A 12,574-nucleotide genomic window follows, 5' to 3' on the forward strand; every position below is an offset into this window, starting at 1 on the left:
TGGAAACTGCCGGCCAGCACGGAACCCGGAAGGGCCCTGAGGCGCGGGCCGAGCCCCTGGCCCCTTCGCACTGGGCGAGCACGGGGGTCAGGACACACCATCATCCACCACCACCTGGGCTGGGCCTCAGGTGGGCTCGGGCTTCACGGCCTGGCCTGGCCGCGCCCCAGGGGGCAGCGTCTTGTCCTGGGCCTGTGTCAGTGGGTGCACCATGGACATGTGCACATTGAGGTTGTGGGCCTTCTCGAACCTCCGGCCGCACTGGTCACAGGCGAAGGCCAGCTCCGTCTCGGCCTTGTGCTTGGTCATGTGGTACTTGAGGGACGCCCGCTGGCGGCACTGGAACCCGCAGACCTCGCACCTGGGGGGAGGGGGGTGAGCCAGGCCCCGCGGAAGAGGCCCCGTGCCCCGCGCCCCACGCCCACACTTACTGCAGAGGTTTGGCTCCCGAGTGGCGCATCTGGTGGACCAGGAGATGCTTGCGCTGCTTGAAGGTCTGTCCGCACTCGTCGCAGATATAGTTCCGCACCTCTGCGGGCAGATGGGGTGAAGGGCGGGGCCTCCAGGAGGGCTGAGGGATGCCCTGCACGCCTGCTGGGCTGCAGCCGCTCTCCCCACCCCGAGCACTGACAGCTGCAGACAGCTGGGGACCCCACTTCTGGGAGCATGTCAGGAGCCACACCCCAGCCCCAGCTGGGGCACGGCCCCCATAGCACGCCCCGCCCCTCAGCCCACCAGCCAGGAGTCCTTAGGGCGGCGGAGACCTGGGGGGGCGTCCGAGCGCAGCTGGGGTGCATCCAGCATGGGGGCACCAACCCCGGTGCTCTCCACTTGACTTCCACAAGTACGTCCCTCCACAATCCCAAAGGGCACAGTTGTATTTAAAGAAACAATGACCACAAAACCCAAGGCCGGGGCCTCGCCCCCCGGGGTCTGCTGCTGGGGCACAGCCTGGGGGCCGGCACACACCTGTGTGGATGAGCTTCACGTGCCGCTGCAGGTAGCGGTCGATCATGAACACCTTGTTGCAGCCTGGGTGGGGGCAGGGCCTCTCCCGTACCTCCTCGTGGTGCTCCTTTATGTGCTTCTGGGGAGGGCAGGGACCTGAGGGCCTGGCCGCGGGCCACAACGCAGACCCCAGGAGCCACGGTGCAGGCTGCACGGGCGCCCCCTCACCTTCATACCGTCGGCCCCTCGATACACAGCGGTGCATCCCTGGTAAGGGCACTTGTAGATGGTGGGCAGCTCCTCCCTGTGGAGGCCATGCAGATGGAGGCGCACAGGCCCTGGCCCTGGGCCGCCCCCCAACCCCAGCAGGCCAGGCCCTGCCCCCACCTCTCTCCGCGCAGCTTGCTCTTCCAGCCGGGCTTGGGCCCAGGTTTCTTTCGAATTTTTGGCTCCTCAGGCTTCTTGGCGTCTTTGCTTTCACTCCTCTTACCAGAGACCCTGAAAAGAGAAAACGTTTCCGAACTAGTGTGCCTTCCATGTCCCGGGGTGCGCCCTGGGCACCCCCACCCGCACATGCAGTGGTCCAGAGATGCGTCAGGCACCGACTCTCCACCAAAATGAAAAACAAGTGAGGAAGAACCAGAACTGACCTGGGCTGGCACTCGGGCCGTGCCACCACGCCTTTGGGGAGCTGCGAGTGTGCGCCCTGGGCGCAGACACCCCGGGCACCTGTCAGGGCCTCCGGCCAGAGGACACCCTCAAGGGCGGGGGCCTGAGCTCACCCCCAGGGTCCGGGGCCCCGCAGTCCGGCGTCCCCACAGCTACTCCAGAGGGCCTGTGGCTGCCAGAAATAGCAGCAGCCCAGCTGGACAGGAGGGAACGACGGGCTCACCGCATGCTAGGTGGAGCCAGGCCGGCCACACACACCCACCCACAGCGCAGGGGCAGCGTGGGCTCCCATGGCGGCAGGCACTGAGGCCCAGGGCACCTCCCCCAGGAGGGCGCAGGCGGCCATAAGGACTACCAGCCTGAGACCCGAGGGCCTGCAGCCGGGGGTGCGTCCCTGCCGTCCCCCACGGAGCAACAGGTCAGCCCCAAAAACATTCCTCCTGTTTTCTGCACAGAAAAGTCCTTAGAATTTCAAGTGCTGTGAGCCAAAAAAACCCCAAAACCGCGGGCCCCTAAGTCCTGCTACCACAACGGAGAAGGGAACTTGAGGTCGGGAGGGTGTCTGCGAGCCGTGCCTGGAGGACGACGGCTGTGCCCGCGACCCAGCAGCCGAGACGTGGCCCGGGCCACAGCTGCCCGGGCCACACAGTCCCCAGAAGCCAGGTGCCTGCCCAGCAGCTGTCCCACCAGAGGCCCCCAGGAAGCCCACGGACGCATGCACAGCAGTGCTCAGGGCAGCCCGCGGGAGGAGGAAACGCCCAGGACTGCAGGGGCTGTGAGGCACATTCCGGGCAGTCCTACAGCGTCGCCAGGCGCCACCCCAGACAAGCCGCGAGTCCCCCAGCCGACTGGGCCCAAGAGGGCGGCCTGTCTGGACAACGAAGCCCGGGGACAGCAGTGGCCACACCACGCAGGCCGCTCGGGCCCTGACAATGCCACAGCACGGTCCACAGGCAGGTGATGCCCCTGGCAAAGAGGCAAGTGACACGTCCGCCTCACCTCTTGTGTGGCCAGGCCACAGCGCCACTGTACCAAGGCTGCTGCCCCGTCCCCACCCCACGGCCCCCACCAGGCTGCCCTGTGGGGTCCATCCAACTGCGATTTTCAAGGCCGGGGTTTTAGAATGAGTCCCCAGGGTGGGGCAGGGCCCCCCGCTCTGCACACCTCCTCCCACTCTCACTGCCCACTGGCCATGGAGACAGTCAGACGGGCCAGGGTGGCTCTGAGGTCCATGTGGATCCTCACCGGGACTCACTGAAAGCCCGTGCTCCTCAAGGGTGTCCCCAGAGCTCATCCCCTCCCGCAGGCGGGTCTGGACAAAGGCCCCTCCACGCTCTCCCCCAGGGTCTCCAGGGACATCTCTCAGAGCCGCAGAGACACCCCACCCTGAGCCCCGCTGTGGGCCAGGCCTGCTGGGCAGCGGACCTCTGGGCCAGCCCCAGACTCAGACGCAGCCTGGAGCGCAAGTAGGGGCAGGGCTCGGAGGGCAGCCGCCACAGCCCCAACACCTGCTCCCACCTGCCACCTGCCCTGTCTGCCAAATGACCCGGCTGTGGCCTGACGCCTGTGAACGCTCAGGGACAGTACCCAAGGTGGACGCTGACCACCTGTGGCATCCAGTGCACGTGGGCAGTGCAGCCCCACCGCCCTGCCAGGACCACGCCTGCCGGGGCAGAGGGGCTGATGGAGCCCAGCGCTGCCGAGGCCGCCGCTCAGCCCGCAGGGGGCGCCAGAGCCAGACGGGGCGGGTGGGGGCTCTCTGTCTCGCCCCCCCACCTGTCCCTTGGTGACCGACCACCCCGGTGTGTGCGTGGCCGCCCCTTACTTCTTTTCTGGGTAAGGCTCGAAGGACTCGTCGGAGGACGGGGGGTTCTGCCGCTTGTCGTTTTCGTCCTCGCTCAGCAAGTCCCTGGGGCAGAGGAGAGAAGCGTCAGCGCAGCCCCGGCTGGGCAGGTCCAGCCGTCCTCGCTGCAGACGCGCGGCCTCCACCGCTGGCTTCTTCTGAGAAGGTTTGAAGGAACCTAAGCTGCCTGTGACGCCGCACCAGCAGGACGGCAGCCAGGGCAGAAGCCTCCGCAGGCGCTGGCCCTCGCGCTCCCGAGAGCCCTGACCTACAAGCCCGGGGCAGAGAGGGCGCCCGCTGCCACCTTCGTGAACGAGCTCACCCAACGGTGGGGGCCAAGGGCCGACCGGGCAACGATCAGCCCGCTGAAGGGCAGTGTCTGTGACCCGTGCCCACAGCAGGAATCACGGTTCAGCGTCCGCCCTTGTCCAGCCCACGCTGCCCTGAGCTCCAGCCGCGGTGGGGCCAGGCCGGGCGCGGCCGCCGTCCCAGGGCACGTGGCTGGGGGCCAAGGAGCCCACAGCCCTGCGTTCCCTCCTGCTGGGGCCCCACCTGCCGCCGCCTGCTGGGAGGAAGGGCCGGTTGGGCACCCCACGGAGACATCTGCGACCGAGCCGGCAGCAGGACGGACTGCCTCGCCCACCCTGCGCCCGCCTCTGGCGCTGGGGCAGCCAGGGGTGCGACTGAGCCGGGAATCCCTCAGTCAGCAAGGAGGAGCCTCCCACCGCTCTCCTGCCAGCCGAGGGGTGTCCGGCCAGGACAGGCGCAAGCCCCAGGACACGGGGTTTGCTCCAAGGAGGAAGTTTAGGCTGTTGAGACCCACTCTTCTCTCACCCCTCAGAAAGGTCACTGAACTCGTCTTTTACCCGATCATCCGCAGTTGGAGACGGGACCTGCTTCTCCACCAATCGCCCTGAGGAGCAAAGAGGAGGCTGGTTACCAAGGCAGCCACGCCCAGCAGAGCCCGCCCTCCAGGGAACCCTGCACCCCGCCCCCCCACCCCCACCCCGCTGGCTGAAACCCCAGCACCTGCAGCACCGCAGGCCCAGCCCTTCCGAGCTCCAGGCCATGTATGGCCGGGGACGGCAGGGCCCAGGGCTGCGGGCGTCCGCACCCCGAGCACCGGAAGGCCGCCTCGCCCATAGCTGCGCCAGCCCAACAAGGGTCAGGCCCTGGCCTCAGGCCCTGTGTCTCCCTGGCCAACAAGCAAGGGTCTGCCCACACTGGTCTCCCGGGGGTCACTGGGATGCGACCTTTGGCTGGCTCAGAGCATCTGAGACGAGGCCGCCTCCTCCCCAAGCCCCACGATGAGGCCCATCCCACGCCCTCGCCGACACGGGCCTCAGTCGCCAGCCCTCATGGACCGCTCCCCAGAACCCAGCAGCTCCCCCTGGGGTCTTGCCTGGCTCAGGATGGGGTCCTGCTCTGCGAGGCCAGAGGAGCCTCCTACCTGGGGTCCCCCTTGGGGGGTGGCTGGGCTGAGGCGGGGGGCCAGGCCCAGGCCCCACGGGGTTGCCATCCGAAGGCGGCTGCGCCAGGTCCGAGCCGGGCAGCATCTCTGTCTGGGCCTCGGGCCCGGCTGCTCTGCCCTGGCCGACCTGTGGGGTGGCCCCCGCAGGGGCGGATCCCCGATGCTGGGCCTCCTTATCCCACGCCCACTGGACGGCCGGGTGGCTGCCCCGCCAGCGGGCCCCACAGCTGGCCTCAGCATCCATGGTGTAGTCGTGGCCCCGGTCACAGCCCCACACAGCCCGGACGATGCCGCAGTACTCGGAGGATAGCGTGCGCTGGAGGCTGGGCAGGGCCCCGCAGCTGGCCGCATGTCCGTGCACCCACCCCACCAAGCCGTGCAGGCCCTGGGTGCTCGGGCTAGTCAGGTCCACTGGGGAGAGGCACAGAGAGCCGGCCGGGCCGGTCAGCACCCCCGCCGCATTGCCGCCCCCCACCCCCGCAGCAGGGGCACACTCACCCAGACGCGCTCCCTCCTCCGAGCCTGCCAGGGGGTGGGCGCCGACCCTGCAGAGAAGGCAGGGGCAGGGCTGGGGGGCAGGCAGCGAGAGGCCCAGGCCCTCCGGCTGCGAGCAGGTGTTCAGTCCACTTAGGAGGCCCTTCCTGGACGTGCCTCCCGGGAGCCGTCCCCACAGGGCGCCGCAGCCCCCCACCGGATGCTCACTAGGTGTGCCCACCCCAGAAGCGCCCAGCCGCAGGCAGGTGACCTACTGTGCGCACGGCTTCCGGGGGCGCGATGGTGAGGTGTTGACCCTCTGCAGGAAGGACGTGAGGAGGCCGTGGCACTGGTAGAACTGGGCATGGCAGTTCTTGCAGACGAACGGGGACAGCGCAGGGTCCTGGCGGACGGCCACCCCCAGCAGACACTGGAAGTCCCTGACGAAGACCCGGCTCCCGGAGGAGGGCCTCTCCGCACTGTCCCCAGGCGCCCTCCCGGAGATGTCCCGCAGGCTCCGCGCGGAGAACTTGCCGTGGCACAGGCGGCAGTGCCCCATGGCCAGAGGTCGGCCGGGCCCTGAGCAAGCACAGAGACGGGCGGTCTGCGGGGAGACAAGCCTGCAGGCCTCCCCAGGCCCCACCCTCCAGCGGCTGCGCCGGACAGAGGCAGGCGCCAGGCTCCAGGCGAACCGCTGCTCCCGGGGGCTGCAGCCTGTGAAGGTGCTTCTGGTCCAGAAAACCTTCCTCAGAACCCAGCAGGGCCGGTACAACCCAGACTAGCACCTGAGGGACATGGGCTGGGACCCGCACAGGGGCCGGGAGCCCAGCTCAGTGCGCGGCAAGAGGCTCACCCAGCACGAGGCGCTCGGGCCCACCACACCAAGGAGAGCCGGGACCTGCCCGCCCCACGGCCCCAAGACAGTGTCACCACCATGATGCCCACAGGCCCGGCCTCAGAGCCAGCACCATGGTTGTGGTGACTGCCGAGAGCATTTCCTCTAAGGTCAGCAGCAGGACAAGGTGCCCGCTCTTGCTGCTCTGCTCAACACTGTGCAAAAGCCCACGGTTGCTTTTCACAAACACTGAAAAAACTAAGGAGCGCGCAGACCCGCACAGACCCTGCCCAGCCAAGGCAGCCGCGAGAACGTGCCAAGCTGGAGCGGCCATGTTCCGGATCTCAGACCACGCACGGTACAGACCTGCTGGGCCCACAACAGCGCGGCGCTGGCATGAAAACAGAGATGGAAACCAATGCAGCAGGACAGGCAAGTCGGAAATAACCCCCACACGGCCGCTCAGTCCACGGCCAGAGCCCAGGACACACGGGGGAGCGCTGTGGCGGGCCAGAGGGCGGGCCGGGAGACGCCATCACACCAGACCAAGTGAGACGGGATTAAAGACTTGAATGCGAGCCCTGAGCCCACGAAGCTCCTGCAGGAAGCAAACTCCTTGACTTCAGTCTGGAGACGAGTTTTTGGATTTGACACCAAAGACACAAAAACAAAAACAAATGAGCGGGACGACATCCAAGCAGGAGGTTCTGCACAGCATGGGGACAGCCAGCAGGACGGACAACAGCTGGCTGCACGAGAAGCACCTGTGAGCCCTCGTCTGATGGGCTGGACACCCTAACGCAACACCCCGGGGGCAGAGACAGGACAAGACCACGCCACAAATCTGGCCCAGGGAACTGCAGGTCCAGCCACGGCGAAAAGGAGCGGAGAGGCGGCGAGGCCGGGCGGGCAGGCGGAGCGGAGCAGCCGCTGTGGAGGACGCGGAGTCCTCCCAAAACCGAAGACAGAACCGCCAGCGAATCCAGCAGCTCCACTTCCAGGCCTTTATCCAAAGGAGATGAGACGCGAACTCGCAAAGACAAACGGAGCCGGGGCGCGGGGTCACGGGGGGCAGCGTCCGGCTGAGCCGCAGCGGGGCGTGGGGGCACGGGGCGCACACCTGACTGAACAACACAGGCGTGGCCACGCGCTCTGCCTGTGAGCAGGGCTTTTCCAATAAACACGTTGGGGGTTCGTTTTTGAGATTTGCATCAAGTTGTTTTTTGTTTTTCTGTGTGGGGGGGGGTGGGGGGGGACCCTCGCCGACGGCCGGGGAACGAACCGGCACTGCAGAGGCTGCGGGCAGCCTCGCAGCCCAGCGCTCAACCACTGCGCCACCAGGGAAGGCCCTGCAGCAAGTTTTAAAAATTAGATGGGGGCCTCCCTGGTGGCGCAAGGGATTAAGATGCAACCTGTGAAGCTGTCCTTAGCCACTGCAGCACGAGCTCCATCCCCGGCCAGGGAGTGACCCACAGGGCGCGCAGACCTCTCCTGTCTCCCTGCTGCTCCCCTCAGCAGTGTCTCAGTGGACCCGCCTGTTCTACTCCCCACTCTGTCTGGCCTGCACCCCAGCTCTTCTACATGAAAAAAAAAAGTTTCACGAGAAAAAAACAAAAGAAAATGCGGTACAGTGACATAATGGAATACTACTCAGCAATCAAAAAAGATAATCTAGGGCCTCCCCGGTGGCGCAGTGATTGAGCACTGGGTTGCGAAGCTGCCCGCGGCCTCTGCGGCGCTGGTTCGATCCCCGGCTGCTCCCCGGCCCCTGGAGGAGGGTCCCCCATGGCGCGCAGACCTCTCCTGCCGCCCGCGGCTCCCCTCAGCAGTGTCCTTCGGTCCTTCTGCCTGCTCTGCTCCCCGCGCTGGCTCTGGTGGATTCTCTCACCCTCCCGCGCTTCTGACTGTGCCCAGTGCTTGCATGTATAAACAAACAAACAAATACATAAATCTTTAAAAAAAAAAAAAAAAAGATAATCTCATGCCTTTTGAAGCAAAGATGGTCGGAGCAGGCAGGGATTACGTTAAGTGAGACTAACCAGAAAGAGATAAAGGCTGGATAACTGTGCCGCTTTCTGGGGAGATGCAGAAAACGGAAGGGCCAGACAAACTTTAATACCAACCAGGGAAACTGATCACAGATCTCCAGCCTTCAGAGGGGCAGGGTGGGGGGGGGGGTGGGAGCAGGGAGAGAAGCGCAGGGGGTGCTCCAGCGGTGGGGTGCTGCGGCGACTACCTGGGGCGGGGCTGGACTCTGAGACGCCAGCGAGGATGTAAACACTCAGCTCAACACAACGTGAAGAGAGAGATCTGCAGCACAGGGCGCCAGGAGACGGGAGAAGCACAGAAAGTTTATTAGACAATTGCAAAAAAATCACCTCAATCCAGGAAATGAACCAAAGGGCCTGACCCAAGAGGCCCCAAGAGTTTCTAACGAGGTAAGAGACCCACACGCTCAAAGATGCGTACTGCTGCTGACAGCCGGTGACAGGAACACTGGTGTCGAGAAAGAACAGTGACCTGTAAGGGGTCACCTACTAGACTGCCCAGGGCCTGGCAGCGGGACCTCGTGGGAAAGCAAGGAGCGGCGGGGGGCTCAGAGGACAGCCTCCATGCGGGCATGCTGTCCTGCAGCACATCACCCAGATAGGACAAGGAGCAGAGAGGACATGGCGCCCTCGCAGCACCGCCTCCCAGGACAGCAGCACCCAAGGGCCACGTGAGGCAGGGACAGGACGCACCCCGAGCACCACACGCTCATGCCCCACAACACGCAGGGCAGCGTGGACACGCGGCGCAGAGTCTGAGGTCAGACCATGGACCAGGCCACGGGCAGACTGTCAAGTGAGATCTTCAAGCAAAAACCAGCAGAAGTAACACATAGGACAAAAACGGACCCCCAAAAACAAACATGAGGGCCTCCCCGGTGGCACAGTGGTTGAGCACTGGGTTGCGAAGCTGCCCGCGGCCTCTGCAGCGCTGGTTCGATCCCCGGCTGCTCCCCGGCCAACGGAGGAGGGTCCCGCACGGCGCGCAGACCTCTCCTGCCGCCCGCTGCTCCCCTCAGCAGTGGACTTCGGTCCTTCTGCCTGCTCTGCTCCCCGCTCTGCCTCTGGTGGATTCTCTCACCCTCCCGCGCTTCTGACTGCACCCAGTGCTTGTATAAACAAAACAAGCAAATAAACAAATAAATAAATAAAACATGCCTCTATTAAAAAAAAAATGGAAAAGTCTTAAATACATGGAGATTAAGCAACACACAACTTAATAGCTACTGGATTAGGGCCTCCCCTGGTGGCGCAGCAGTTGAGCGCTGGGTTGCGAAGCTGCCCGCAGCCTCTGCGGCGCCGGTTCGATCCCCGGCTGCTCCCCGGCCCCCGGAGGAGGGTCCCACATGGCGCGCAGACCTCTCCTGCCGCCCGCTGCTCCCCTCAGCAGTGTCCTTCGGTCCTTCTGCCTGTTCTGCTCCCCGCTCTGGCTCTGAATTCTCTCACCCTCCCGTACTTCTGACTGCACCCAGTGCTTGTATAAATAAATAAAATAAATCATTTTAAAAAAAGAAAAAAAAAGCTACTGGATTAGAGGAAAATTAAACCAGAAGTCAAAAAAAGCTCAAGATGCACAAAAATGAGGATAGAAGCTGCCAGAATATACTGGACACGGCAAGCACAGACTTAGAGGGGAAATAAGTGCAGTCCAGGCCCACATTAATGAGCAAGAAGAACCCCAAACACTGCAGCATCAGACTTACAGCAAATTGAAAAGCAAGACCCAAAACAAGTGGAAGAAACAGAAGAGTAAATAAACGAACAGAAGCAAACTGCTGGGCGTCACTCTCAGGACAGGGGACACAGTTCCATCATGAGGAGAGGGGGGTTCACGCTGGCAAAGAGGGACACACAGAGGTCCGGCGAATGCTGCAAAAGGTTCGAGAGAGACTGTGGAACTGTTGGTGGGGTGTGCACTGGTGGAGCCATTCTGAAAAGCAAACTGGACTCATCTTAAAAAGGCAAACAGAGGCCTTCCCTGGTGGCGCAGCGGTTGAGCACTGGCTGCAGCACTGGTTTGTTCCCCTGCCGCCGGCCAGGGTCCCACAAAAAAAAAAAGGCAAACAGGGGGCTCCCTGGTGGCACAGGGGTGAATCTCGGCGCTGTGAAGCTGCCCCAGGCACTGCAGCACGATTGCGATCCCTGGCCAGGAAGCTACCCACATGGCGCAGCAGACCTCTCCTGCCTTCCTGCTGCTCCCCTCAGCAGTGGGTTCTGAGAGTGCTCCCCACTTTGGTGAATCCTCTCACTCCTGCACTTCTGGCCTGCACCTCAGTTCTTGTATGCATAAATAATCTTTTTTTTTTTTTTTAAAGATCTATTTATTTATTCAAGCATTGGGTACAGTCAGAAGCGCAGGAGGGTGAGAGAATTCACCAGAGCCAGAGCGGGGAACAGAGCAGGCAGAAGGACCGAAGGACACTGCTGAGGGGAGCAGCGGGCGGCAGGAGAGGTCTGTGCACCATGTGGGACCCTCCTCTGGTGGCCGGGGAGCAGCCGGGGATCGAACCGGCGCTGCAGAGGCCGCGGGCAGCTTCGCAACCCAACGCTCAACCGCTGCGCCACCGGGGAGGCCCATGCATAAATAATCTTTAAAAAAAAAAAAAGGGGAACATGCAGCAGCCCAGATTGGGTGACCTTCGCAGGGACTGCTGGGGCCACTGCTCCAGCCTCCAGACTGCCCATGTGTCCACGCAGGCGTCTTGTTCCTTCGCGCTCGTTCTCAGTGGACTAACCCTGTGCTGACGAGTGGGAATGTCTGCTGAATTCTGTCTCAGAGGGACCCTAGGCCCCTGCTCAAAAAAAAAGAACTCAGCTCTCAACTGCAGCTATTCCCCGGGGCCAGGTGGGAGGGCTGGGCGGAGCAGCGGGGGTCCCCCAAAGACGGGGCGCTGTTCGCTCCTAAAGACGAAATGCTGCGCTTACACTCGGAAGGCGTTCAAGGAAAAACATGCAGTCAACCAAGCCAGAACGACAAAAGCAAACTTGGAAATTCCTATCTCAGACAGTGTGATAAAACCAAACCCCAAACCAGCGGACACTACTGTGAGGAGGACGGAGGGTCCTGGAGGGTCGTGGAGGTCTGAAGGGTGCTGGCAGGAAACGCGCGCGTTACAGACACCGTCAGGGAGGAAAGCAGGGCCTTTCACAGCGCACTTCGCCTTCGCATTTCCCTAGGCGTCGCCTCCAAAGCCAGGCAGATGAAACTCGGCTAGAACGAGTGAGAGCGCCGTCCGGCCCAGCGGAACTCCCGAGCCCTAGGCCAGCTTTTTTTTAAGATTTAGTTACTTATGCCTGCAAGAGCCGGGGTGCGGGCCAGAGGTGCGGGTGAGAGGACACCCCAGAGCCAGAGTGGGGAGCACAGCAGGGGATCCGCCGCCCTGGGGTCGCTCGGGCCGGGAGCGCTCAGGCCGCAGGGGCTGCCCCTGCGCCCCCAGGGCGGCGCCCGCGCCCACGGTCCCCCTCACGGTCGTTCACCGCGAGCAGATGCTCCCCGTGCGGCCGCGCGCCGGGAGGACGCCCCCCGCGGCCGTCCCCGCAGCGCCCGGCAGGGCCTCGCGGCCGGCGCGGAGGGCCACGCGGAGAGGGGCGCGGGCGGCCACGCGGAGAGGGGCGCGGGCCTGCGCGCACTTCCCCGCCGGGCGCGGCCGACGCACCGCAACTCCGAGGCGCCAGGCGCGCCCGCCCGCCCGCCCGGCCCGGGGAGCCCCCCAGGCGCGGGGCCTCCAGGGGGCGGGAGCGCCGGCCGCGCGCCCGGGCCGAGGGGCTCTCCGGCGGCGGGACCCGCCCCGGCCTCCGCGGGGGGCGGCGCCCCGACGCCGCGCACGGGCGCTCGCCCCGGCCTCGCGGGGCCGTCACCGGCCGCCCCCGCCGCCCCCGGCGCCCCCGCCGCCGACCCACCTGGCCCGTCCGCGCCGGCCCCGCCCGCGGCCCCGCGGGCCCGCGCCGCGCCCCAGCCCAGCCGCGCCGCCGCCACCAGGGCCGCCGCCTCGGCCTCGCTCGGCCCCACGCCGCGCCCCGGGCGGCCCCGGGTCCGGCCGCCGCCCGCGCCCCCGCGCCGCCCCGCCGCCCCGGGCGACAGGAAGCGACCGAGCCGGTCCCGCTTCATGGCGACGCGACAGCCCGGGCCCGCTCGGCTCGGCTCGGGCCCGCTCGGCTCGGCTCGGCTCGGGCCCGCTCGGCTCGGCTCGGCTCGGCTCGAGCCCGCTCGGCTCGGCTCGGGCCCGCTCGGCTCGGCTCGGGCCCGCTCGGCTCGGCTCGGGCCCGCTCGGCTCGGCTCGGGCCCG

The 12,574-nt window shown here is 65.3% G+C and overlaps 1 protein-coding gene across 1 annotated transcript; it reads right to left on the minus strand.

Moving 5' to 3' along the window:
* Positions 1–19: 19 nt before the first annotated feature.
* ZNF276 (zinc finger protein 276) lies at positions 20–12,396 on the minus strand (the record flags this gene model as incomplete). Its single annotated transcript, XM_084257183.1, has 11 exons — positions 20–361; positions 432–531; positions 970–1,087; positions 1,177–1,252; positions 1,336–1,446; positions 3,443–3,526; positions 4,295–4,373; positions 4,911–5,342; positions 5,430–5,476; positions 5,681–5,984; positions 12,189–12,396. The coding sequence occupies 11 exons, from the start codon at positions 12,394–12,396 to the stop codon at positions 127–129; spliced, it is 1,794 nt and encodes a 597-aa protein (XP_084113309.1). The 3' UTR covers positions 20–126.
* Positions 12,397–12,574: the final 178 nt, after the last annotated feature.

The sequence above is a fragment of the Talpa europaea genome, assembly GCF_964194135.1.
Source record: "Talpa europaea genome assembly, chromosome: 16".
Taxonomy (NCBI): Eukaryota; Metazoa; Chordata; class Mammalia; order Eulipotyphla; family Talpidae; genus Talpa; species Talpa europaea.